At 34.5% G+C, this 21,644-nt stretch overlaps 1 protein-coding gene across 1 annotated transcript in view; it reads right to left on the bottom strand.

The window, feature by feature from the left end:
- Positions 1 to 6,036: 6,036 nt before the first annotated feature.
- LOC107744239 (probable inactive glycosyltransferase 25 family member 3) overlaps positions 6,037 to 21,644 on the bottom strand; it is a 17,188-nt gene continuing 1,580 nt past the window's right edge. Inside the window, exons 3-12 of the mRNA XM_016557768.1 lie at positions 21,459 to 21,576; positions 21,038 to 21,172; positions 19,164 to 19,368; positions 18,819 to 18,938; positions 16,526 to 16,602; positions 16,343 to 16,449; positions 16,099 to 16,231; positions 14,974 to 15,101; positions 9,357 to 9,560; positions 6,037 to 6,774 (exon numbers count right to left, since the gene is read on the bottom strand). Of these exons, the coding sequence (XP_016413254.1) occupies positions 6,540 to 6,774; positions 9,357 to 9,560; positions 14,974 to 15,101; positions 16,099 to 16,231; positions 16,343 to 16,449; positions 16,526 to 16,602; positions 18,819 to 18,938; positions 19,164 to 19,368; positions 21,038 to 21,172; positions 21,459 to 21,576 (1,462 nt within the window). The 3' untranslated portion in view covers positions 6,037 to 6,539. The remainder of the gene's footprint in view (positions 6,775 to 9,356; positions 9,561 to 14,973; positions 15,102 to 16,098; positions 16,232 to 16,342; positions 16,450 to 16,525; positions 16,603 to 18,818; positions 18,939 to 19,163; positions 19,369 to 21,037; positions 21,173 to 21,458; positions 21,577 to 21,644) is intronic.

Below are 21,644 nucleotides of genomic sequence, written 5' to 3'. Positions count from 1 at the left end.
TGAATGAATGAATGAATGAATGAATGAATGAATGAATGAATGAATGAATGAATGAATGAATGAATGAATGAATGAATGAATGAGCCAAACAGACGGAGAGAGCTGCGACGTCTGTCTGACGACAAACTAAAGATTTCATACTTCAATCTGGATTAGAGGATTTTTGAGGGGGCTCCTGTGTATTCAGGTTTCGGCAGTTCACAATTTTGTCTATTTGCAAACTTGTTTGAGGGAAATCGAGGGAAAAGTTGACGTTCTTATTTGCATATATTGATGGAATTAATATCGATGAGTGTCAGACAGGTAGAGCACGCGACCTTTTGTAATAACTGCTTGACCGTCAGTTTATGAACGTTTCATAGACTTTAAAATCCTACGAACTTTTATGAGCTGACATAACTTTTTGACGTTACCTCAGACACTAAAAGTATTTCGGGCGAATGTGCACGAATATTTATCAGATTTTGCTTCCAGCATGATATTAATAAGGTGTGAGGCTTTATTAGCATGTACACCTACACCTACCCCAACCCTAAACCTACCCTTACAGTAGGATAAATACAGTGTTGGTAGCATAATCTGACAGGTAGCATTATTTGTCAGAACACCGGCCGTTCCTTACTCTACCCCGCCGTGTGACGCTGTGTGTTTCGTTGTGAAAGCAAATCTACTTTGTTTGGCCTTCCAAAAGAGGACACAACTAGAAATCAGTGGTTAAGTTGTATTTACAACACTGTTCCAGAACACTTCAACCCAAATATTCAGATGGTTTTGTAAAATAGATGGCATGCAATAAAAAAAACAAAAACAAACATGACCATAAATCAGCGTGTGTGAAGTAACGTTAGGTCGGTCAGTAGTTCAGTAACGTTAGTAACTTCGCGTTTGTTGCTCACTTATATAAAACTTACTGAAAGAGCGCAAGTCCTCTGTTTGTTACCTGCTTCTTTAACACTGTGAGACTGCTGTTAGACATGTTCATAAACAGAGCAACTGGTGCTCAAATATGGCTGTTTGCTTGCTGACTGACAGAGCATGTGATGTGGACGAACACACAGCTGTGCTGTGGCGAGCTTCAGAACTGCAGACGCGTGAATGAATCATTTTTGCCTCACTCAACGTATGCAATGCAAACACGATGAAATTGTAAACCACTTGACAACTAAATAAAGAATAATAATGTGCAAAACAGTCGACATTTCAAACACAATTCACGCGTTTTGTAAAATAGATGGCATGCAATAAAAAAAACAAACAAACATGACCATAAATCAGCGTGTGTGAAGTAACGTTAGGTCGGTCAGTAGTTCAGTAACGTTAGTACCTTCGCGTTTGTTGCTCAATTATATAAAACTTACTGAAAGAGCGCAAGTCCTCTGTTTGTTACCTGCTTCTTTAACACTGTGAGACTGCTGTTAGACATGTTCATAAACAGAGCAACTGGTGCTCAAATATGGCTGTTTGCTTGCTGACTGACAGAGCATGTGATGTGGACGAACACACAGCTGTGCTGTGGCGAGCTTCAGAACTGCAGACGCGTGAATGAATGAATGAATGAATGAATGAATGAATGAATGAATGAATGAATGAATGAATGAATGAATGAATGAATGAATGAATGAATGAATGAATGAATGAATGAATGAATGAATGAATGAATGAATGAATGAATGAGCCAAACAGACGGAGAGAGCTGCGACGTCTGTCTGACGACAAACTAAAGATTTCATACTTCAATCTGGATTAGAGGATTTTTGAGGGGGCTCCTGTGTATTCAGGTTTCGGCAGTTCACAATTTTGTCTATTTGCAAACTTGTTTGAGGGAAATCGAGGGAAAAGTTGACGTTCTTATTTGCATATATTGATGGAATTAATATCGATGAGTGTCAGACAGGTAGAGCACGCGACCTTTTGTAATAACTGCTTGACCGTCAGTTTATGAACGTTTCATAGACTTTAAAATCCTACGAACTTTTATGAGCTGACATAACTTTTTGACGTTACCTCAGACACTAAAAGTATTTCGGGCGAATGTGCACGAATATTTAATAAAGTAATGAGGGGTTTATGATTGGGTGTCTGTTGCTAAACAGCTCGCCTATAGTCAGGGGCGATTCTAGGATTTTCATTTTAGGGGGGCTCAGCCCCCAATGAGGGTATATATATATATATATATATATATATATATATATATATATTCAAATGAAAATGGCAACATCGTTTTATAAAGTATATGAGTTCATATGTGCTTAATTTTCACTGGAGGAAACATGTGGTGTGATGAGCGGTGAACACAGCGAAAACTTAGATGGGCTACAGTAGATGGGGAACCGATTGCTCCCCCATGATATTTTGTAAACTGTAATTATGACAAAGAACTGCACAGATGCAGATATTATAACAATCTATCGATAAACACACAGCTTGTCCTCTGTTTCTCACTCTGCGCTGCCGCGGTCTGCGGATTGAAAAAGAGCCGATCGAAGTCTGCTGCCGTTTTCATATGAAATGGACTGAGGCGATCACGAATTCGTGTACAGTTTATGGCTATAGCCCCCCTAAAAATGGCCTAGCGACGCCCATGCCTATAGTTCTGGCATTAATTTGTACAATTTGGATTTTAACATTCGGATTTAAAATTACAAGTGTGAAACGTTTAAATTGGGTTAAAAGTGGTCTTACTTTACGTTTTCAATCAGTTAACCTGACGTTTCAAAACATCAGAAAATAGTCTGTCATTCCAAAAATGCTGTCTAGGCAACTGGTTTTGAGGCAGCCTGAGGGTTTTTCAGAGAGTTCCAGAACAATGCATGCATTGCTTACCTGTCAGATGAATAAGTCCACGAGGGAAATACAACAAACACAAGAAATGGTTTTGCTGCTGCAGACGTTATGTGCTGTTTAGTGCACTGCAGCTTAAACGTCCTATTGCCTGCAGCTCAGATCCATTGGTTTGCAAGCGGCCAAATAGACATGTTAACCCTAGTGTAAACTCTCCACCCACCAACTGTAGATTTGTAGTAGGTTCAGTCTGACTGCAAAAACAATGGGAAGAAAGAAATGTTATTTACTGCGTTATGCATGCATGTATGTATATATACAGTATACGCATTTTTTTATACACTAGAAAGATGTTAACTTTATTCTGATTTATACATTTATATTTGGCATGTGAAGACTCAGCTGTTAGTTTTCCCTCAGAGCAGATCACAATTAGAGCAGAAAGGTTGATCTCAGACATCTGCTCTACTGTTAGGATTTATAGGATTATATATGAATTTATATGAATTATAGGAGGCTTCATTGCTCCTAGAAAACATTGAGAATATAATTGAGCATTACAGGAGGAATATAATAGGATATATCTCTTAAGACTATGTGGTGAAAGATCTAGACTTCGAACATACATTATAAAACACAAACATGAATATAAAATTGGTGTCAGTATGCATGCAAATAAGCTTGCAAATTTGATTATTAATTTAACACAAAAATACATTTTAGGAATGAGTTATGCTTACTATAAAGGGTTTTTGAGTGTTTTAATGTAATGTCTTACAATTTCACAACGTCACTGACAGAATAACAACAGTGTTTTCCAGATACCATGAACTGTGACCATTATTGGCTGACCTATTTCTATATACAAGCCCAAAAAACATCCTGAAGAGTTTGGAAACTCTCTGTTTCAGACACCTTGCCTATCTGAGACAACCAATCAGAAGAGGTTTAGTGAGCCCCCACACAACACACTTCATGAAGCAATGACAGAAGCCTATACTGCGCCCATTCATTCAGATACTTACAAACTGTTGTAAAATGCTATTTAAGGCACTGGAGATTATTTATTGAAAAGTCAGAGCAGTGTTTAGCCTACAGAGCACTAGAACATTGGATAACACACTAACAGTTTGACATGACATTACACAGACAGATGATCAAAACCATCTGATTGGACATTTCAAACTGCTGTTTCTGTGCAATAATCATTGCAAAGCCATTGATTGTGTGTCATTTGAGAACGAACTGCTCAGATGCGAATCTAGACGCAGTGCGGTTTTGCTGTTCTTATGAAACAGGGTTCACTGGGGTCATGAGGGGAGATGCCTTCAGCTGAGAAAGTCACTCTTACAGACGCTGAACCCTTATACTTGCACCTGACCCCTGCATGGATCTAAATGAAATAAGCAGCAGTCTGCACATTCAACAATTCAACACCTCAATATTGTGAGAGAAACAGTCATATCATAAAAGAGTAACTCAGTATTACTGTAATGTGTGACTCGGGACTCTGTATCATTAACAAGAGCTTCTATATCCTGCAATCGTTGTTTTATTTTTTTAACTAAATAATTTACCTTTATATTTGTATTGATTGTTTCCTGTCTGGTACTAATGTCTGAAGAAACTGCCGTGGTGCTTGTCGATGCACAATTTATGTGGAACTGAAAACCCTTGTAAATAATGTCAGGAAGGCCACTCGGATTGAGAACAACTATTTCAAACTACTTCAGACATTTGTGAACTTTGCGTACAAGCTACTGTATGTACTGTAAATTCACCCTCATCAGTGTTATTTTAGTATCATTGATATACTATTATAATTGTATGTTTTCCATTAAATTTTAGTTAAAGTTTTAGTAATTTTCTTTGGTTATTTTGTCATTTATATAATTTTTTTTAAACATCTCTATTTTTTTTAATTAAGTTTTAGTTTTTAGTTTGAGTTGATTTAGTTTTAGATATTTTAGTACTTCCAACTTAAACTAAACGAAATGATTTTTAGTTAAAGTTTTAGTAATTTTCTTTGGTTATTTTGTCATTTATATTATTTTTTTTAAACATCTCTATTTTTTTTTATTAAGTTTTAGTTTGAGTTGATTTAGTTTGAGATATTTTAGTACTTCCAACTTAAACTAAACGAAATGACAAATGTTGCCTTTAGCAACTATTTGAAATAAGTTTATGTATTTATTTTATTTTTATATTTTATTTCAGTGAATGTTTCGTGTTTAATGTAGCCTATTTCAAAAAAATCTTTTTGTGAATAAAAATAATTGGTAACACTTTATTTTAAGGTGTTCTTGTTACACGTTACATGTATTTACTATTATAATAACAATACATTATGCATAATTGCATGTAAGTAACCCTAAACCAAACCCTAATCCTAACTCTAACAATATAGCAAGTGCATGTAGTTAATTAATATTACTCAGTACTTAAATGTATAATTACATTGTAACAAGGACACCTTAAAATAAAGTGCAACCAAATAATTCGAAAAAAGTCCTAGTTAATTCAAAATATGGGCACTCTAGAAAACCAACATTTTGTACTTGTACATTTGTACTCTAACCAATAGATGGCGATAGAACTGCAGCAGAGCTAGCAGCTGGACATGAAGAAGTCTTTATTGTCCATCCTGGAAGTTAAGTAAAATTACTTCCCAGAATGTGTAGGTAAGTCAACTTAGTCGAATTTTATAACACCTTATGATTATATTCTAGCCCTAACTAGTAATGGGTTTACTGCCTCTGTATTTATTCTCTGTCTGAGAGAGGAGAAGAAAATGTCTGTGAAAATCAAATACATGCGACTGACATCCAACATTGTCATTTTTCAAAAAACTTTTTCTTTTTTATTTCAAAAACAATCAAATTTTCCAAAACTGCCATGCATACTCTTATCATGTCATTTCATTTGGTCCTGCTGTTCAGTTTGGAGAGACACAGAAGGGAATAAGACAGGGAAGAGAAATAAATAAGAGAAATAAGAACAAATGATGGGAACAGAAATTTGTCATGAACAGCAAAAATGCACCAAAAAAATAAAAAGAGAAATTCACCACACACACCATTTCTAATATACACTAAACTCTGTTTGTTTGATTGTCTGAGCATGATAGTCCTTATGACAGCTGTTTAAACTCTGTATAAAATTGATAATGCACCACTTCCATAAAAGCTATCAAATGTCCTTTTTTATATAGTTAATAAAGAAAAACAACCTAATAAAAATGCAAAATTTGCTTAATCCATACCAAAAACATGGACAAACACTTTCACCCTCAAATATATAATAAAAAGTTTTTCCTCTTAATTCGTGGTCAAATATAAGAGTCATCAAATGTATTGCACCCTATTGCCTTTACAGTTCTTGTTTTCCAATAAAAAATGTTTTCTATTTTTAACCTTGATTTTTCTAATCTTCTCGTTGTTGGACTTGTGCTGGCATGAAAACATGTCTTAATATCTTTCATATTAATATCTTATTTTACTAAGTAAGTAAGTGTATCTTGTTAAATATATTTTTTATTGGAAAACTAGAAAAATACTGATTAAAAAAATGATTTTTGTTGTTGTAGAGTGAAAGTCTCTTCCTAAAGATTGGTCCCAGGTCTCCCTCGTCTCTTCCACAGTTTTGAGGTCTCCGTGATGAGTGACATTTGCGTTTATAAAGAGCTGCTCCCTCCTCCTAATCCCTCTGCTCTTAGAAAATGCCCATTCATGCCATTCATGTGGCTTTGGGGCTGTACTTCACAACTCGTCCTTGTAGGTGGCGCTCTGCAGGCCGGCCGGTGGCTGAGAACCCTTGAGAGTTTTATGCGAGCCCCTCCAGTCCGTGCGCACATTGTCATCATCCCACAGCGTAGACGTCTCTGTGTCGCTCACCCACTCCGGGTCCCCGGCGTGATGGCAGGGCTGCACCAGAAGGGGGTGTGTGGAATACGCCATCAGATTCCGATTGGGAAAATGGGATTTGTAGTCCTCACTATTGAGAGAAAACACCAAAATAAAACCCTTTAGTAACTTGAGCTCTTATGATTATAGGCTTTAGAAAATAGGCTACAAATATTTTCATATGACATCACCAGACCCCCTAACCATACTTTTAAGCAATATAAATAATGTACATAAAATAATATAAATAAAAATATTATGGTTAAAATAATAAAATAATACTAAATAAATAAAATTATACTATATCATATAAAAAAAATCCCTAACCATAAGTGTAAGCAATAATATAATATAATTACCAGGCAAGATAATTAATAATATTATTATACTAATAATATAATATTTATACTATATGTATTTACACTATATCCATATTTTATCCTGATGTTCCTACCCCTCAGTATGAGCAATATGATATAATATAATAATAACCAGGCAAGATAATTAATAATATAATAATACTAATAATATAATATTAATACTATATGTATTTACACTATATCCATATTTTATCCTAATGTAAAAAAAATTCCTACCCCTCAGTATGAGCAATATAATATAATATACATACAATACAATAAAATAAAAGTAAATAAAAGAAATTCTACTATAATATATATGTGTGTGTATCTATAAAATATTTTATCCAATTTTATCCTAAGTGTAAGCAATTATATAATATAATATAATTACCAGGCAATGAGTGCTATGATAATACTAATAATATAATATTTATATTATATGTATTTACACTATATCCATATTTTAACCTAATGTTAAAAAATTCCTACCACTTAGTATGAGCAATATAATATAATATAATATAATAATACAATATAACTGGGAACAATATATATTCCTGTGTCTGTCTATAAATTCCTATTTTATCCCAATTTTAAAAAGTACTAGAGATGCTTGCATTACAACCTTTCAAAGGAAAGAGGTCACCGCTGATCTATTTAATGTCTCTTTTGGATCCAGAATCAGATGGCGAATCGCTTTAGGGCTCGTGCTGCTCGACTTTACCCCAATAAATGAATAAAATATCAATTACTTTCAGCAGAAGCCTGAAGAGGTACTTCATGTACTGAGGGTAAACGTGTGTACTGGGCCAGCTGGCAGAGGGCCCTTGGCTTTGTCAGACCTGGAAGGAGAGCAAAGTAGCACCTCATTTAGCTGGAATGTGTAGCGGGGAAGGCAGGGCAGGGTGTTTAAAGAGTTAGCCGTCAGCGGGGCAGCAGCAGCACGCCGGATCGCTGGAAAGATTGAATAACGCTGCTCTGATCTGTCTCTGTGGGGATGAGGAGCTTCAGGCGGGACGTGCCAAGCAAAATGAGTAAGAGTCAGAGATGGAGAGGAAACGGACAGGGGAAAATGGATGGCATCACGCCAATCCACAGCGCACACACAACCACTCGCGCTGAGGAATCAAAGCTAATGCCATCTCAAGATCTGGCTTTCCTTCTTGGCTTGAGTCTTGACTCTCTTATTTGAAAAATCAAATGACTATTACATAGTTAAGAAACTACGCAGAGAGGGTTTTGTTTTTTTGTTTTTTAAACCAAAGCACACATTTGTGGTAAGCTATTTTCAGTCAGTCCTACTTTGCAAAAATATGAAGTACTCATATAATATAATCCAGGAGAAAATGACAGTATGCATATGTATTTATGGTGAGAACGCATACTTTCTCAACCAAAATGAGCAACATCACTCTTCAAACACCACAAATCATTTGAACATTTAAAGAAACAGTTCACCCAAAAATGAAAATGTGCTGAAAATGTATTCACCCTCAGACCATCCAAGATGTAGATGAGTTTTATTTCTTCATCAGAACAGATTTGGAGAAATGTAGCATTGCATCACTTGCTCACAAATGGATGCTCTGCAGTGAATGGGTGCCGTCAGAATGACCAAACAGCTGATAAAAACATCACAATAATCCACAAGTAATCCACACCACTCCAGTCCATCAGTTAATGACTTGTGAATTGAAAAGAAGCATTTTTGTAAGTAAAAAACCCATTATTAAGACATTTTAACTTTTAAACCGTCGCTTGACTCACTTCTGGCTAAATTATAGTCCATAATCTAAATAACGATTCCTTCTATGAAAAAAATCCATCCCATTGTCCTCACATCAAAATCTACCGCCATATTTGTTTAGAACTATTTTTTTGCTTGTAAACAGTGCTTGATCTGTGCAGAGTTCTCTCCTGATTCGGACAAGACGACTTTTTCACTGGAGAAAGCAAGATAATGAATAGAGGACTTGTATTTTGGCCAGAAGCAACAGTTTGAAGTTAAAACGTCTTACTGATGGATTTGTTACAAACACGTAACTTTTCACTTCACAAGACATTAACTGATGGACTGGAGTGGTGTGGATTATTGTGATGTTTTTATCAGCTGTTTGGACTCTCATTCTGACGGCACCCATTCACTGCAGAGCATCCATTGGTGAACAAGTGATGTAATGCTACATTTCTCCAAATCTGATGAAGAAACAAACTCATCTACATCTTGGATGACCTGAGGGTGACTATATTTTTATTTTTGGGTGAACTATTAATGTAAAATTTGTTTAGGCCTGAATACTGTCTTACTCACTTGGGGTGCTTGTCATACATGATGGGTAGAAACTCATCCACAGGAAGCATCTTGGATATCGGTTCGGCGTTCAGGAGCTTCTGAGCTCCTTGAAGAGAGATGGCGTAAGACAGCGTCCAGTAGGAGTAATCAGCGTACACCAGGTTCCTCACATTCTCCACTGCAACTTCCTCTTCAGGGTTCACCTTCTTCCTGCCCAGGTATCTGCAACAGATTACCACAATAGTTAAAGACACCTGATGAGGGCACTACATCTGTGATGAGTTTACTGTTGGATTGCACGTGTATCTTTTAAATAAGAATTTGAAATTGTTTGCATGGATATGGGAAATTTATGTTGTAAAATCATAAAAACAAAACTGAAGTCTTCCTTATAACTGCAGCAAAGGCAATATTCTGATTCTGGTTTCTTCTAGTTACCACAGCAACCGTGTGACAGACAGGTGTCACTCACATGATGTCCCAGTCCAGCTCCACCTGCTCCACCTCCTCCACCAGCCGCATCAGGCGACGTTTAAAGTTGGCTTGGAAACGCACGTCGTCCTCAAAGATCAGCACCTTGTCTAGCTGCATATCTACCATCTATGATTCAAAGAACAGCAAATCATTTTGACATACTAAAAACACAGCATGTTTCAATTTTAATATAGACTACCATTCAAAAGTTTGGGGTCAATAAGAAATAAACACTTTACAAGGATGCATTCAATTGATCAAAAGTGACAGTGAAAACATTTATAATGTTACAAAGATTTCTATTTCAGATAAATGTTGTTCTTTTGAACTTCATATTCATCAAAGAACCCTGAAAAAAATATTATCACAGTTTCCATAAAAAATATGAAGCTGTTTTCAACAGCATATTATTATGATTTCTGAAGAATCACGTGACACTGAAGACTGGAGTAATGATGCTGAAAATTCAAAAATATTCAAATATATTCACATAGAAAACAGTTATGTTAAACTGTAATAATATTTCACAATATTACTGCTTTTGGCACCATTTTTGATCAAATAAATTCAGCCTGGATGAGCATAAGACACTATAAGAGACATTAAAACTTTTTTACATTTTTTTATATTGTGAATTTTAGCTACATTCAACACTTAAGACAACTAAGCTGCTCATGCTTAAAAATGTTTTTATGTCTCAGCATTAGAATTCAAGATATTTCTTAAGTTCTTTTTTAGAACTTAAAAGACTCCATTTGTTAACATTAGTTGACCACACAAGTTAACATGAACTAACAATGAAAAATACTTCTAAAGCATTTATTAATCTTAGTCCATGCTAATTTTAACATTTAGTAATACATTAATAATTAAGAGTTGTATCTGTTAATATAATGCTATAATGATAATAATAATGTTATTTCATAACCCTCAACTAACATTAACAGTTAACTAAAATTAACAAAGCTTGATAAATACTGTAATAATAAATGAATTGTTCATTGTTAGTTAATGTTAGCGAATGCATTAACCAACATTAACTGACGGAACCTTATTGTAACGTGTTAGCGATAACAAAATATCAAACAAAGTGGCATTTATGTAAATAGTTTTAGGGGCCACTGACCTCTTTCCAGATGTGGTAGTGGCTGAGGAAGCAGCCCACCTCTCCCTTGGTCAGCGTGCGGCCGGAGAAAGGGTCGTAGTAACCAGGTAAGAGATCGACACCTAGAATCTTAATATCGCTGCTGTTCAGAGCTCTGCATGCACACACCAGTGAAAAAAAAACATTTATTTTGAAAGATGAAGCTCGCGATAATGGTAAGGGGTGTTACATTTCCGACGCGTGCTTGTGGTGTTTGGCCAATCACAATGCACTGGGTCAGTTGGCCAATCAGAGCAGACTGCGCTTGTCAAAGGAGGGGGCTTTGTTGAAAACGACGTGTTTGAGAGAGGCGGGGCATAGAGGACCTACAATAATGTACAGTATTTGAAAAATAATGTGTTTTTTGAACATTAAAGCATGTCAACATATTCTGTTACACCAAATACACAAAATAATGATCTTTAAAATAGCATCATATGACCCCTTTAAGTCAGTACAAAAATGTCACAATTGTCAGATATTAAGTTTTTAGCATATTAAGCATTGTGAGATACTTTCACATTTACAATAAATAAAGTTGAAACTACAAGATATAAAGTCACATTGTGAGATAAAGTTGTAGTGCAAAAACAATAATAGTCACATTGTGAAATATAAAGGCACAATTATGTCACTTTTTGCAAAATATAATTAGAAAAAAGTTAGTAATGGTGAGATATAAATGTAAACTATTATTTAATTATATAAGTTTCAATATCTTGCAATGTAACTTGACATCTTGCAACTAAAACATTTTTTTTGTATAGTGATTTTATACCTCAAAATGAAACTTAATATCTCACAATGTGACTATATCTTGCAATTAATTCCATTTTGACATATAAAGTCATAATACAAAAAGATATAGTCACACTGAGATATAAATTCACAATTACAAGAAATAAAGTTGCAATTGCAACATATAATGTCATATCTGAGATATTAAGTGACATTTTGAGATGTTGCAGCTGTGAGATATAGTCACATTACAAAATATAATGCCCTTATTACGAGAAATAAAGTTTCAACTGAGAGATATACAGGCATTGTGAGATATAAAGTCATAACTATGAGAAATAATTGTAATTGTGAGGTCTAAATTCAAAAATACAAGACACAAAACTTGTAAATGTGAGATATAAAGTCACAATTACAAAAAATAGAGGTGCATTTGCGAAGTGTAAATCTGGTTGAACCAGTGTTTCAGAAACGTTGTTGCAGATGGCCTCTAACCTATTGTTTCTACTAAACGTGACTACTAATGCACTGCTCCATATACGCCATCTCTTCATGTATTCTACAGCTTAAATGAGAAGTGGGACTAATAGTGACCTAATAGCTTAAATCTGTGCGTTTGATGATGAAAAGCACTTGGCATGGCAGTTAGATTTGTGGGAGGCTTGCTGTAAGGAAGCAGGAAAAGCCAAGCTCCCCCTGTGGGAGTTGTTTTTCATAGGGCTGTGCGGTATGCATGTGCTGCCGGGCCAGTTCAGACCCACCTCGTGGCTGACTGGTTGGCATTCCAGCCTCATTCTGTAATTACGTCTCCTACAGAGATCATCCAGAAGCATGCTCTAAAAGCACTCATGTCTGTCATGTACTGGTCTCATTTGATCACATCAGATCAACACACGTCAGAAAACATATACTGCAGAAACACACATGAAACCACCATCATAAATAATAAAATTAAGTAATAAAAGTTATGTTGGTGAAACATCCCGTTCATTAAAGGACAGGATTACAGAACATAGAAGTACAATAAATAGAAAGGATCTAAAGAGTCCTGTTGCAAGACATTTTTGTGAATGTAACATAAAATGGTTATAAAATGGTTAATCTTTCTTTTTTCTTGGAATTGAAAAGATTAAGCAGAATTCAACAGGTGGTAACATTGATTGCATAAGAAAGAAGCTTTTTTATTTTTTATTTGAAAAGTCAGTTTCCAAAAGGTATGAACGAGGATTTTTCTCTTAAAGAGTTTCTGTGATGGTGGTTTCATGTGTGTGTAAAAAAAAAAAACCTTCACAGATCATGTTTTCAAGTCATTTCAAAGTTAAATGTGACATGATATAAAGCGGTGGTCTCTAAGTAGGTGATTTTTTTATTTACTTTCAATTAGTTTATTATTTATTAATTCAGATCAGTTTGCGGATACGGAACTGCATGAAAACGAGAGGCAGGTTTTATCGCATGAATAGCTCAATAGGCCAATCATAGCACAATGGATGCACTGCCTTCTTTCATGTGACTTGAAAAAAAACAAGTGATTTGTACACTTTTCATATGCCATTTTTCAGAATATTTGTGTTGTTTTATTTTTATACAGTGGCGCTGCCTCCTTTGCCTCCTCAGAGGAAAAACCCCTGATAAAGCTTGTCTTACATTCACATATACATGTTATGGACACAAATTGGCCCAGTTCATTATTAGAAAACACCTCAATGCCATGCATGCATCTTGTTGCATTTTCATAATAAGTTGTTTATTGAAGCAATTTGCATCACCATTTAGTAAGTCAGTCGTCTGTTGCCATGGCCAACAGGTGGTAATAGTCTCATCCGACATTAGCATATTTCTCAAACCGCTTTCCTGAGGATAAAAGCTCCATTTAGTGTTCTTTTCAGATTTCAGCAGAAGTGGGCTAGCACTTATTTAAACAAAGTACTTGATGGATAATAATAGAGACACTGAAAGTTAAGGTGTGCATGTGCAACATCTTCCATGAAGATTATTTTCTTCCCTGCTTTCTTGCTTTAAAGCACTGAATCTACTAATGAACGTTTTTTAATAAGATCCCACCGTGTGCTCCACTAATGAAGGCTTTTTACTGTGAGTGCTGAGCGTGCAGAAACACATGAGTGCAATGTGACATTCAGGCTGCAGGAGTGCAGATAAGAACGACGGTGGGTTCAGGCTGACCTGGAAGCCACATTCAAAGATGCTGACAGCCAATAAAAGACACAATTATGTGGTCTGTTCGAGCTCATTAAAGGTAAAGGGTAACAGAGGCTATTAAAATGCCTATATATGGTTTTCTATATAAGGTTTGCCTGTTAGTCACTTATCAGTTCAGAATGGAGCTTTATATTAGAGCTAAAATATAAATATTGTTTAAATCTAATTGACTTTATAAATAATAACTATATATAAATATTAATATATTACATAGTCAATATTATATATAAACTACTATTCAATTTTTAAGAAAATTATACTTTAATTCAGCAAGGATGCATTTAATTGATCAAAAGTGACAGTGAAAACATTTATAATGTTACAAAGATTTCTATTTCAGATAAATGTTGTTCTTTTGAACTTCATATTCATCAAAGAACCCTGAAAAAAATATTATCACAGTTTCCACAAAAATATGAAGCTGTTTTCAACAGCATATTATTATGATTTCTGAAGAATCATGTGACACTGAAGACTGGAGTAATGATGCTGAAAATTCAAAAATATTCAAATATATTCACATAGAAAACAGTTATGTTAAATTGTAATAATATTTCACAATATTACTGCTTTTGGCACCATTTTTGATCAAATAAATTCAGCCTGGATGAGCATAAGACACTATAAGAGACATTAAAACTTTTTTACATTTTTTTATATTGTGAATTTTAGCTACATTCAACACTTAAGACAACTAAGCTGCTCATGCTTAAAAATGTTTTTATGTCTCAGCATTAGAATTCAAGATATTCCTCACATTCTCCACTGCAACTTCCTCTTCAGGGTTCACCTTCTTCCTGCCCAGGTATCTGCAACAGATTACCACAATAGTTAAAGACACCTGATGAGGGCACTACATCTGTGATGAGTTTACTGTTGGATTGCACGTGTATCTTTTAAATAAGAATTTGAAATTGTTTGCATGGATATGGGAAATTTATGTTGTAAAATCATAAAAACAAAACTGAAGTCTTCCTTATAACTGCAGCAAAGGCAATATTCTGATTCTGGTTTCTTCTAGTTACCACAGCAACCGTGTGACAGACAGGTGTCACTCACATGATGTCCCAGTCCAGCTCCACCTGCTCCACCTCCTCCACCAGCCGCATCAGGCGACGTTTAAAGTTGGCTTGGAAACGCACGTCGTCCTCAAAGATCAGCACCTTGTCTAGCTGCATATCTACCATCTATGATTCAAAGAACAGCAAATCATTTTGACATACTAAAAACACAGCATGTTTCAATTTTAATATAGACTACCATTCAAAAGTTTGGGGTCAATAAGAAATAAACACTTTACAAGGATGCATTCAATTGATCAAAAGTGACAGTGAAAACATTTATAATGTTACAAAGATTTCTATTTCAGATAAATGTTGTTCTTTTGAACTTCATATTCATCAAAGAACCCTGAAAAAAATATTATCACAGTTTCCACAAAAATATGAAGCTGTTTTCAACAGCATATTATTATGATTTCTGAAGAATCATGTGACACTGAAGACTGGAGTAATGATGCTGAAAATTCAAAAATATCCAAATATATTCACATAGAAAACAGTTATGTTAAATTGTAATAATATTTCACAATATTACTGCTTTTGGCACCATTTTTGATCAAATAAATTCAGCCTGGATGAGCATAAGACACTATAAGAGACATTAAAACTTTTTGACATTTTTTTATATTGTGAATTTTAGCTACATTCAACACTTAAGACAACTAGCTGCTCATGCTTAAAATGTTTTTATGTCTCAGCATTAGAATTCAAGATATTTCTTAAGTTCTTTTTTAGAACTTAAAAGACTCCATTTGTTAACATTAGTTGACCACACAAGTTAACATGAACTAACAATGAAAAATACTTCTAAAGCATTTATTAATCTTAGTCCATGCTAATTTTAACATTTAGTAATACATTAATAATTAAGAGTTGTATCTGTTAATATAATGCTATAATGATAATAATAATGTTATTTCATAACCCTCAACTAACATTAACAGTTAACTAAAATTAACAAAGCTTGATAAATACTGTAATAATAAATGAATTGTTCATTGTTAGTTAATGTTAGCGAATGCATTAACCAACATTAACTGACGGAACCTTATTGTAACGTGTTAGCGATAACAAAATATCAAACAAAGTGGCATTTATGTAAATAGTTTTAGGGGCCACTGACCTCTTTCCAGATGTGGTAGTGGCTGAGGAAGCAGCCCACCTCTCCCTTGGTCAGCGTGCGGCCGGAGAAAGGGTCGTAGTAACCAGGTAAGAGATCGACACCTAGAATCTTAATATCGCTGCTGTTCAGAGCTCTGCATGCACACACCAGTGAAAAAAAACTCAATTATTGCTCTTGTTATCATTTGCATATATAAAAAGGGGATGAAAAAAGATTCATCTTAGGAGTGAATGTCTGTACTTACGCTCCATCTACAGCATCCACAACTTTGGCATCAATCTCTAGCTCATAAAGCGACCATAACATCCTGTCCCTGCGGTCTGGACGTCTGCGCAGGTTTATCAAGTAGATCTGAGGTGAACAAACACACATGCTGAATGTTTGACTCAAAGCAATAGTAAAATACAGAGTATGCGCTTAACTTTACCTCATCAAAGCCCATGTGATCAGACTGTTTGGGAGGAACGTGGACATAGCGAGACAAGTACATTGGCGGCCCATGGACTGTGGGAGAAATGACTTCAGTTAGGACACAAATCCTTGACAATGATTCGGGAGCTGATCGCTAATTAGCACCAGATTAGTACGATCTTCACATACAGTGGGGTTCAAAAGACTGAGACCTCACTGAAAATCACACAAGAAGCTCTTTAGGACATTTTATGCTGCAGGATCATAGGCGGAGGGTGGACCAACTCCAAAAGCAGCCAAATCTATTAACTACAAACATCATAAACACGTCTTTTTAAGGCAAGAACCAGACATGGGTGTCATGTAGCCTAATAAAATATGTTTAATGGGACTGAATTTGTATTTAACGTGATTACGATTTAATAAAAAACATTAGAAATTGGTAGTTATAAAACGTTCCCTTTCCAAGGTTATTCAAACAGCGAATCAATTATTATACAGAAAGTTACATTATCAATATCTATCGCGAGTTTAAGCACTCTCAAAAAAAAAAAAAAACTATGGCTATAATCACTTAAGCTGTCTACACTGTGAAATGAATCTCTTACTTGCATTGTACATCTGCGCGACAGGTGTCGGAATTCAGTCAGTCAGCTCAAACTGATGACGCGTGCGCTCAAAACTCAGCGATGACTCATCTGAACGCCTCTGATTGGTCATTGCATTCCTTAGCTCAACAGAATCGTGTGTGATTGGTTATAATGCGCAACACTGTAAAAACGCCTAAAATGAAATACAACATGAGCAGATCTTCATTTGATACCGCAATCGACACTTTCTATTCATTTTCATTTTGTTAGCAACAGTCGTAATAGATTTAATTTGTTTGTGCAGGGGCATTTTTGTCCAATTTAGTGGCATTTTTGCCCCAACTCGCTTACACACGCTCCGCCTATGTGCAGGATCATCAGATTTTGTGAAGTTCATTAGCTATGGAAGCAGGTTTATTCCTTTAAATTAAAAGGTTATTGTTACTTTTTCTCATAATTGACTTTATATCTTGTTATTGTGACTTCATATCCCATAAAGTGACTTTATATATTACAACTGCAACTTTTATCTCATAATCTGACTTAATATCTCACATTTGTGACTTCAATTTCATATTATAATGTTCATCTAATAATTTCCCTCATGTTTTTTTCTTATTCTTGTCAGTTGCTACCCTTGTGAAAAAGAAATGCACTTTTGTATATTTTAAAACGTGTACTAATTTTTTGAAATAATGTACATTAAAATTTTTTCAGACACTTAATTGCATGTTAGTTACAATTAAATTAAAATGTTTTACAGCTTCAATTTATATTCGATTCAATTAGCTGAAATTTGTAGTGTTTTTGACCCACTTATGTTATACTAATGTACATATTTATATATAGTTCATAATTACTTCTATTGTCTTCTACTGTACTATTGTACTTCTACTGGCTAAAATATACTTTAAAGTCATTTCTATTGAAATGTATATGTCATGTATTTACATAAATTTGTAATTACGCATATGTATTGATAAAGGTGCAATTTAATATATTTAAAATATATTTACTGTAAACGTAATATCAAATAACACACTACAATTCATAGTCAAGTACTTTACATGTGCTTTAGTATGTTAGTCAACACATCAAAATAAATTTGACTTCTAAAGTGTATTTCTTCAAAGCATGACAAAAATGATTAAAAGACAATTATTTAAAATAAACTTATATTTTACTTATATGCTTTATTTATATAAAGTAAAATTCTCAATATGACATTATTAAAAGGTGCACTTTATAAAAGTGTATTTCACACTCAAAAATACAAATTCTGTCATCATTTAATCACCCTCATGTTGTTAGATAATCTGTGAAACACAAAAGACAGTATTTTTATTTTTATCCCTCTATTTAAAGTCCAGGTAACCAAAACTTTAAAAGACCCCAAAAGGTCATAAAGTGTCGTAAAATAAATCCATTCAAATCTAGTGGTTTGAAGTCTTGTAAGGAGATATAATCACTTTAAATGGCCTTTTATTTTACTATTATTATATAATCTGTAAGTACTTTTTTACTATACTTTAAAGAAGTACTATAGTTGCACCTTTAATACAAGTGCATTTCTTTTTCACAAAGGTCATGCCAGTTATCTTAAGTGCTGTTATTAAAGTGACATCCTGAAATTGTACATTTTTCAAGTTATCGCACAAGCTTTATTCTAATAATATAATTTGATAATAAAAAAAAAATCCAAATGTTAGTGTTACTCACTCAAAGAGTCCAGGTAAAGGTGGACAAAATTGATTCGATCATCCTCCACGGTCTGATGAGGCTTTGCAGGTACGTTCAGATACCCATAACGCTCCTTGTTGCACAGAAACATCTGAACCTCTGTTTCAAAGAGTGAATCATATCAGAAAAATAGTGTCCGAAACTTTACTCAGTCCATCTCTTTCCAAAACTATTTGACTGTCAATCCTAAAAAATGTTACAGTCAGTTGGACACAGGGAAGAATTTGTCCCTCAATCCCTCCAAACTAAATCCAAATGTTAAACTCGTCATATTGCGTAAGAGAAATGAGATACGCTGGAGTCGTCCAGAAGGGGGCGCCATACCTGATATTCGGCAGGAGAAGGCAAAAACGATGATGTCGTCAAAGGGCCAGGAGTAGTCTTTGTGAGGGGGGTGAAAGGACACTTTCTTGGTGCCTTCTTTGCGCAAGTCCAGCAGAATAGTGGAGTGGACCATCGGCACCGGGTAGCAGCCCAGCCTTTGACGCTGTTTTGTGGGAAAGTACTCAGCAGTACGACGATAGTATCCCTGAAACAGACAAAAAAAAACCCTGAACAACACAGCCAAAGGACAAAGTGTTTGAGCAAACAGACCTATAATGAACTATTATCCACAAATGTGATGTTGTATTTCTTAGGAGATCCTCACTTAAACTGAATTGAGGAATTGTTTTGTCACACTGTTTATGCACAGAGCTTTAGTGTGCTTTGTGAAATGTGATTAATGAATCAGTTTGTTTGGACAATTCATGGAATTGAACCCATTTAAAAATGAATCACAGATTGAATTTTCCATGCAGAAGTTCCACTGCAACATTTCACGTCTTTTTGTAGCAAAATATTAAATTACATATTTGGTGAATGCTGTAATATAGGTAAATATTTATGTAAATTATTTAGATTACTGCAAAAATAAATCTTTCCTTTTATGCTGTATATATATAAACTACTATTGAAATGTTTGGGGTTGTATAAGAAGTCTCTTGTGCTCCCCAAATGCTGCATTAATTTGATGAAAAACACAGTTATATTGTGAAATATTATTACAATTTAAAATAACTGATATCTGTTTGAATATATTTTAAAATGTAATTTATTTCTGTGATGCAAAGCTGATTTTCAGCCAAACGATTAATCACGATTAATCGCATCCAAAATAAAAGTTTTTGTTTATGTAATATATATTTGTGTACTGTGTTCAATTATTATGTATATATAAATACACACATACAGTATATATTTAGAAAGTATTTACATGTATATTTACATGCACGTGTGTGTATTTATATATACATAATAAATATACATAGTACACACACATATATTATGTAAACACAGACTTTTATTTTGGATGCGATTAATCGCGATTAATCGTTGCCCAGCACTAAAAATTATTATTATCAATGTTTTAAATTATATATTTTTCCTGTCCTTTGATGAACAGAGGGTTCAAAAGAACATCATTTATTTGAAATACAAATCTTTTCTTAGAATATAAATGGCTTGACTATTAATGGCTGACATTTCTGATAAATTAATGCATCTGTACTAAATAAAAGTATACATTTCTTTAAAAAAAACAAAAACAAACTGTGACCCCAAACTTTTGAACAGTATATCATACACACACACACACACACACGCAGCCATTACTCCAGTCTTCAGTGTCACATCATCCTTCAGAAATCACTCTAATATCATGATTTGATGCTCAAAAATTTTTAGTGCTGGGCAACGGTTAATCGCGATTAATCGCATCCAAAATAAAAGTTTTGTGTACATAATATATGTGTGTACTGTGTATATTTATTATGTATATATAAAGACACACACATACAGTATATATTTAGAAAGTATTTACATGTATTTACATGTCTTTAAAAAAAACAAAAACAAACTGTGACCCCAAACTTTTGAACAGTATATCATACACACACACACACAATGAAGTTAGTTACTATCGTCACAACAACTAATTAAACTATAGTACCAGTAGTCTATAAATGGAGAAGATACACTTTAAAGTAGTTTAAAAGTACTGTTAATATTATACAGCAACAGTGAAAGCAGATATGGCCACTTTATTGATGTGGTGTATTGCAAGATGAAACGTTAGCTATCACTCATTGCGTTGTTAGAACATACACATGTACACACACTCATACACACTTCCAAACTGGAAATTCATTGCACTGTACCTGTGGAGTGATGCCACACCAGTAGTTGGAGTACGCTGACTGTGAGTCCAGCATGGGGGCAATGACTGACTTGTTTTCCGCCATCAGTAGATGCAGTGTGTCCGGGTTAGTCAAAATGTTGTCTGTGTCTGAATACTGCAGATGAGGAAATAAATACAAAGAATGACACCTGACAACACAACCCTAATTATATAATTTAATAGTCATGATATTAACAAATATAAAACACACTGACATGATATGAGCAAAAATAATTCTACTGAATTCCAGCACAATTCACATTTATGAACCCAGTAAGATCTGAACATCCATGAACTTTGAAGAAGTTTGACCTGATTACATTTTTTTTAACACTCCTGGTATATATATTTGAGCATGTGTGATCCAAAATTGGGGTGTATATGCTCTAACTGGGTCATACCAGAATATAGTCAGCCCAGCGTTTCTTGGCAAAGTTCAGCGCTGCCTGTTTGAGTTTCATAACATACTCATAGCGGCCGTTAGTCCAGTGCTTGGGTCCCGGCTCACCTACATAGGACCTGTGCAGATAAAACAAACCAATTCAAGCTTCAGTGGTAGCACCTAAATTTCAAAAACTTAAAAAAAT

The sequence above is a fragment of the Sinocyclocheilus rhinocerous genome, unplaced genomic scaffold, assembly GCF_001515625.1.
Source record: "Sinocyclocheilus rhinocerous isolate Xijiao unplaced genomic scaffold, SAMN03320098_v1.1 scaffold317, whole genome shotgun sequence".
Taxonomy (NCBI): Eukaryota; Metazoa; Chordata; class Actinopteri; order Cypriniformes; family Cyprinidae; genus Sinocyclocheilus; species Sinocyclocheilus rhinocerous.
The sequence above is the reverse complement of the archived record's forward strand: the minus strand, read 5'-3'. Positions and strand labels throughout refer to the sequence as shown.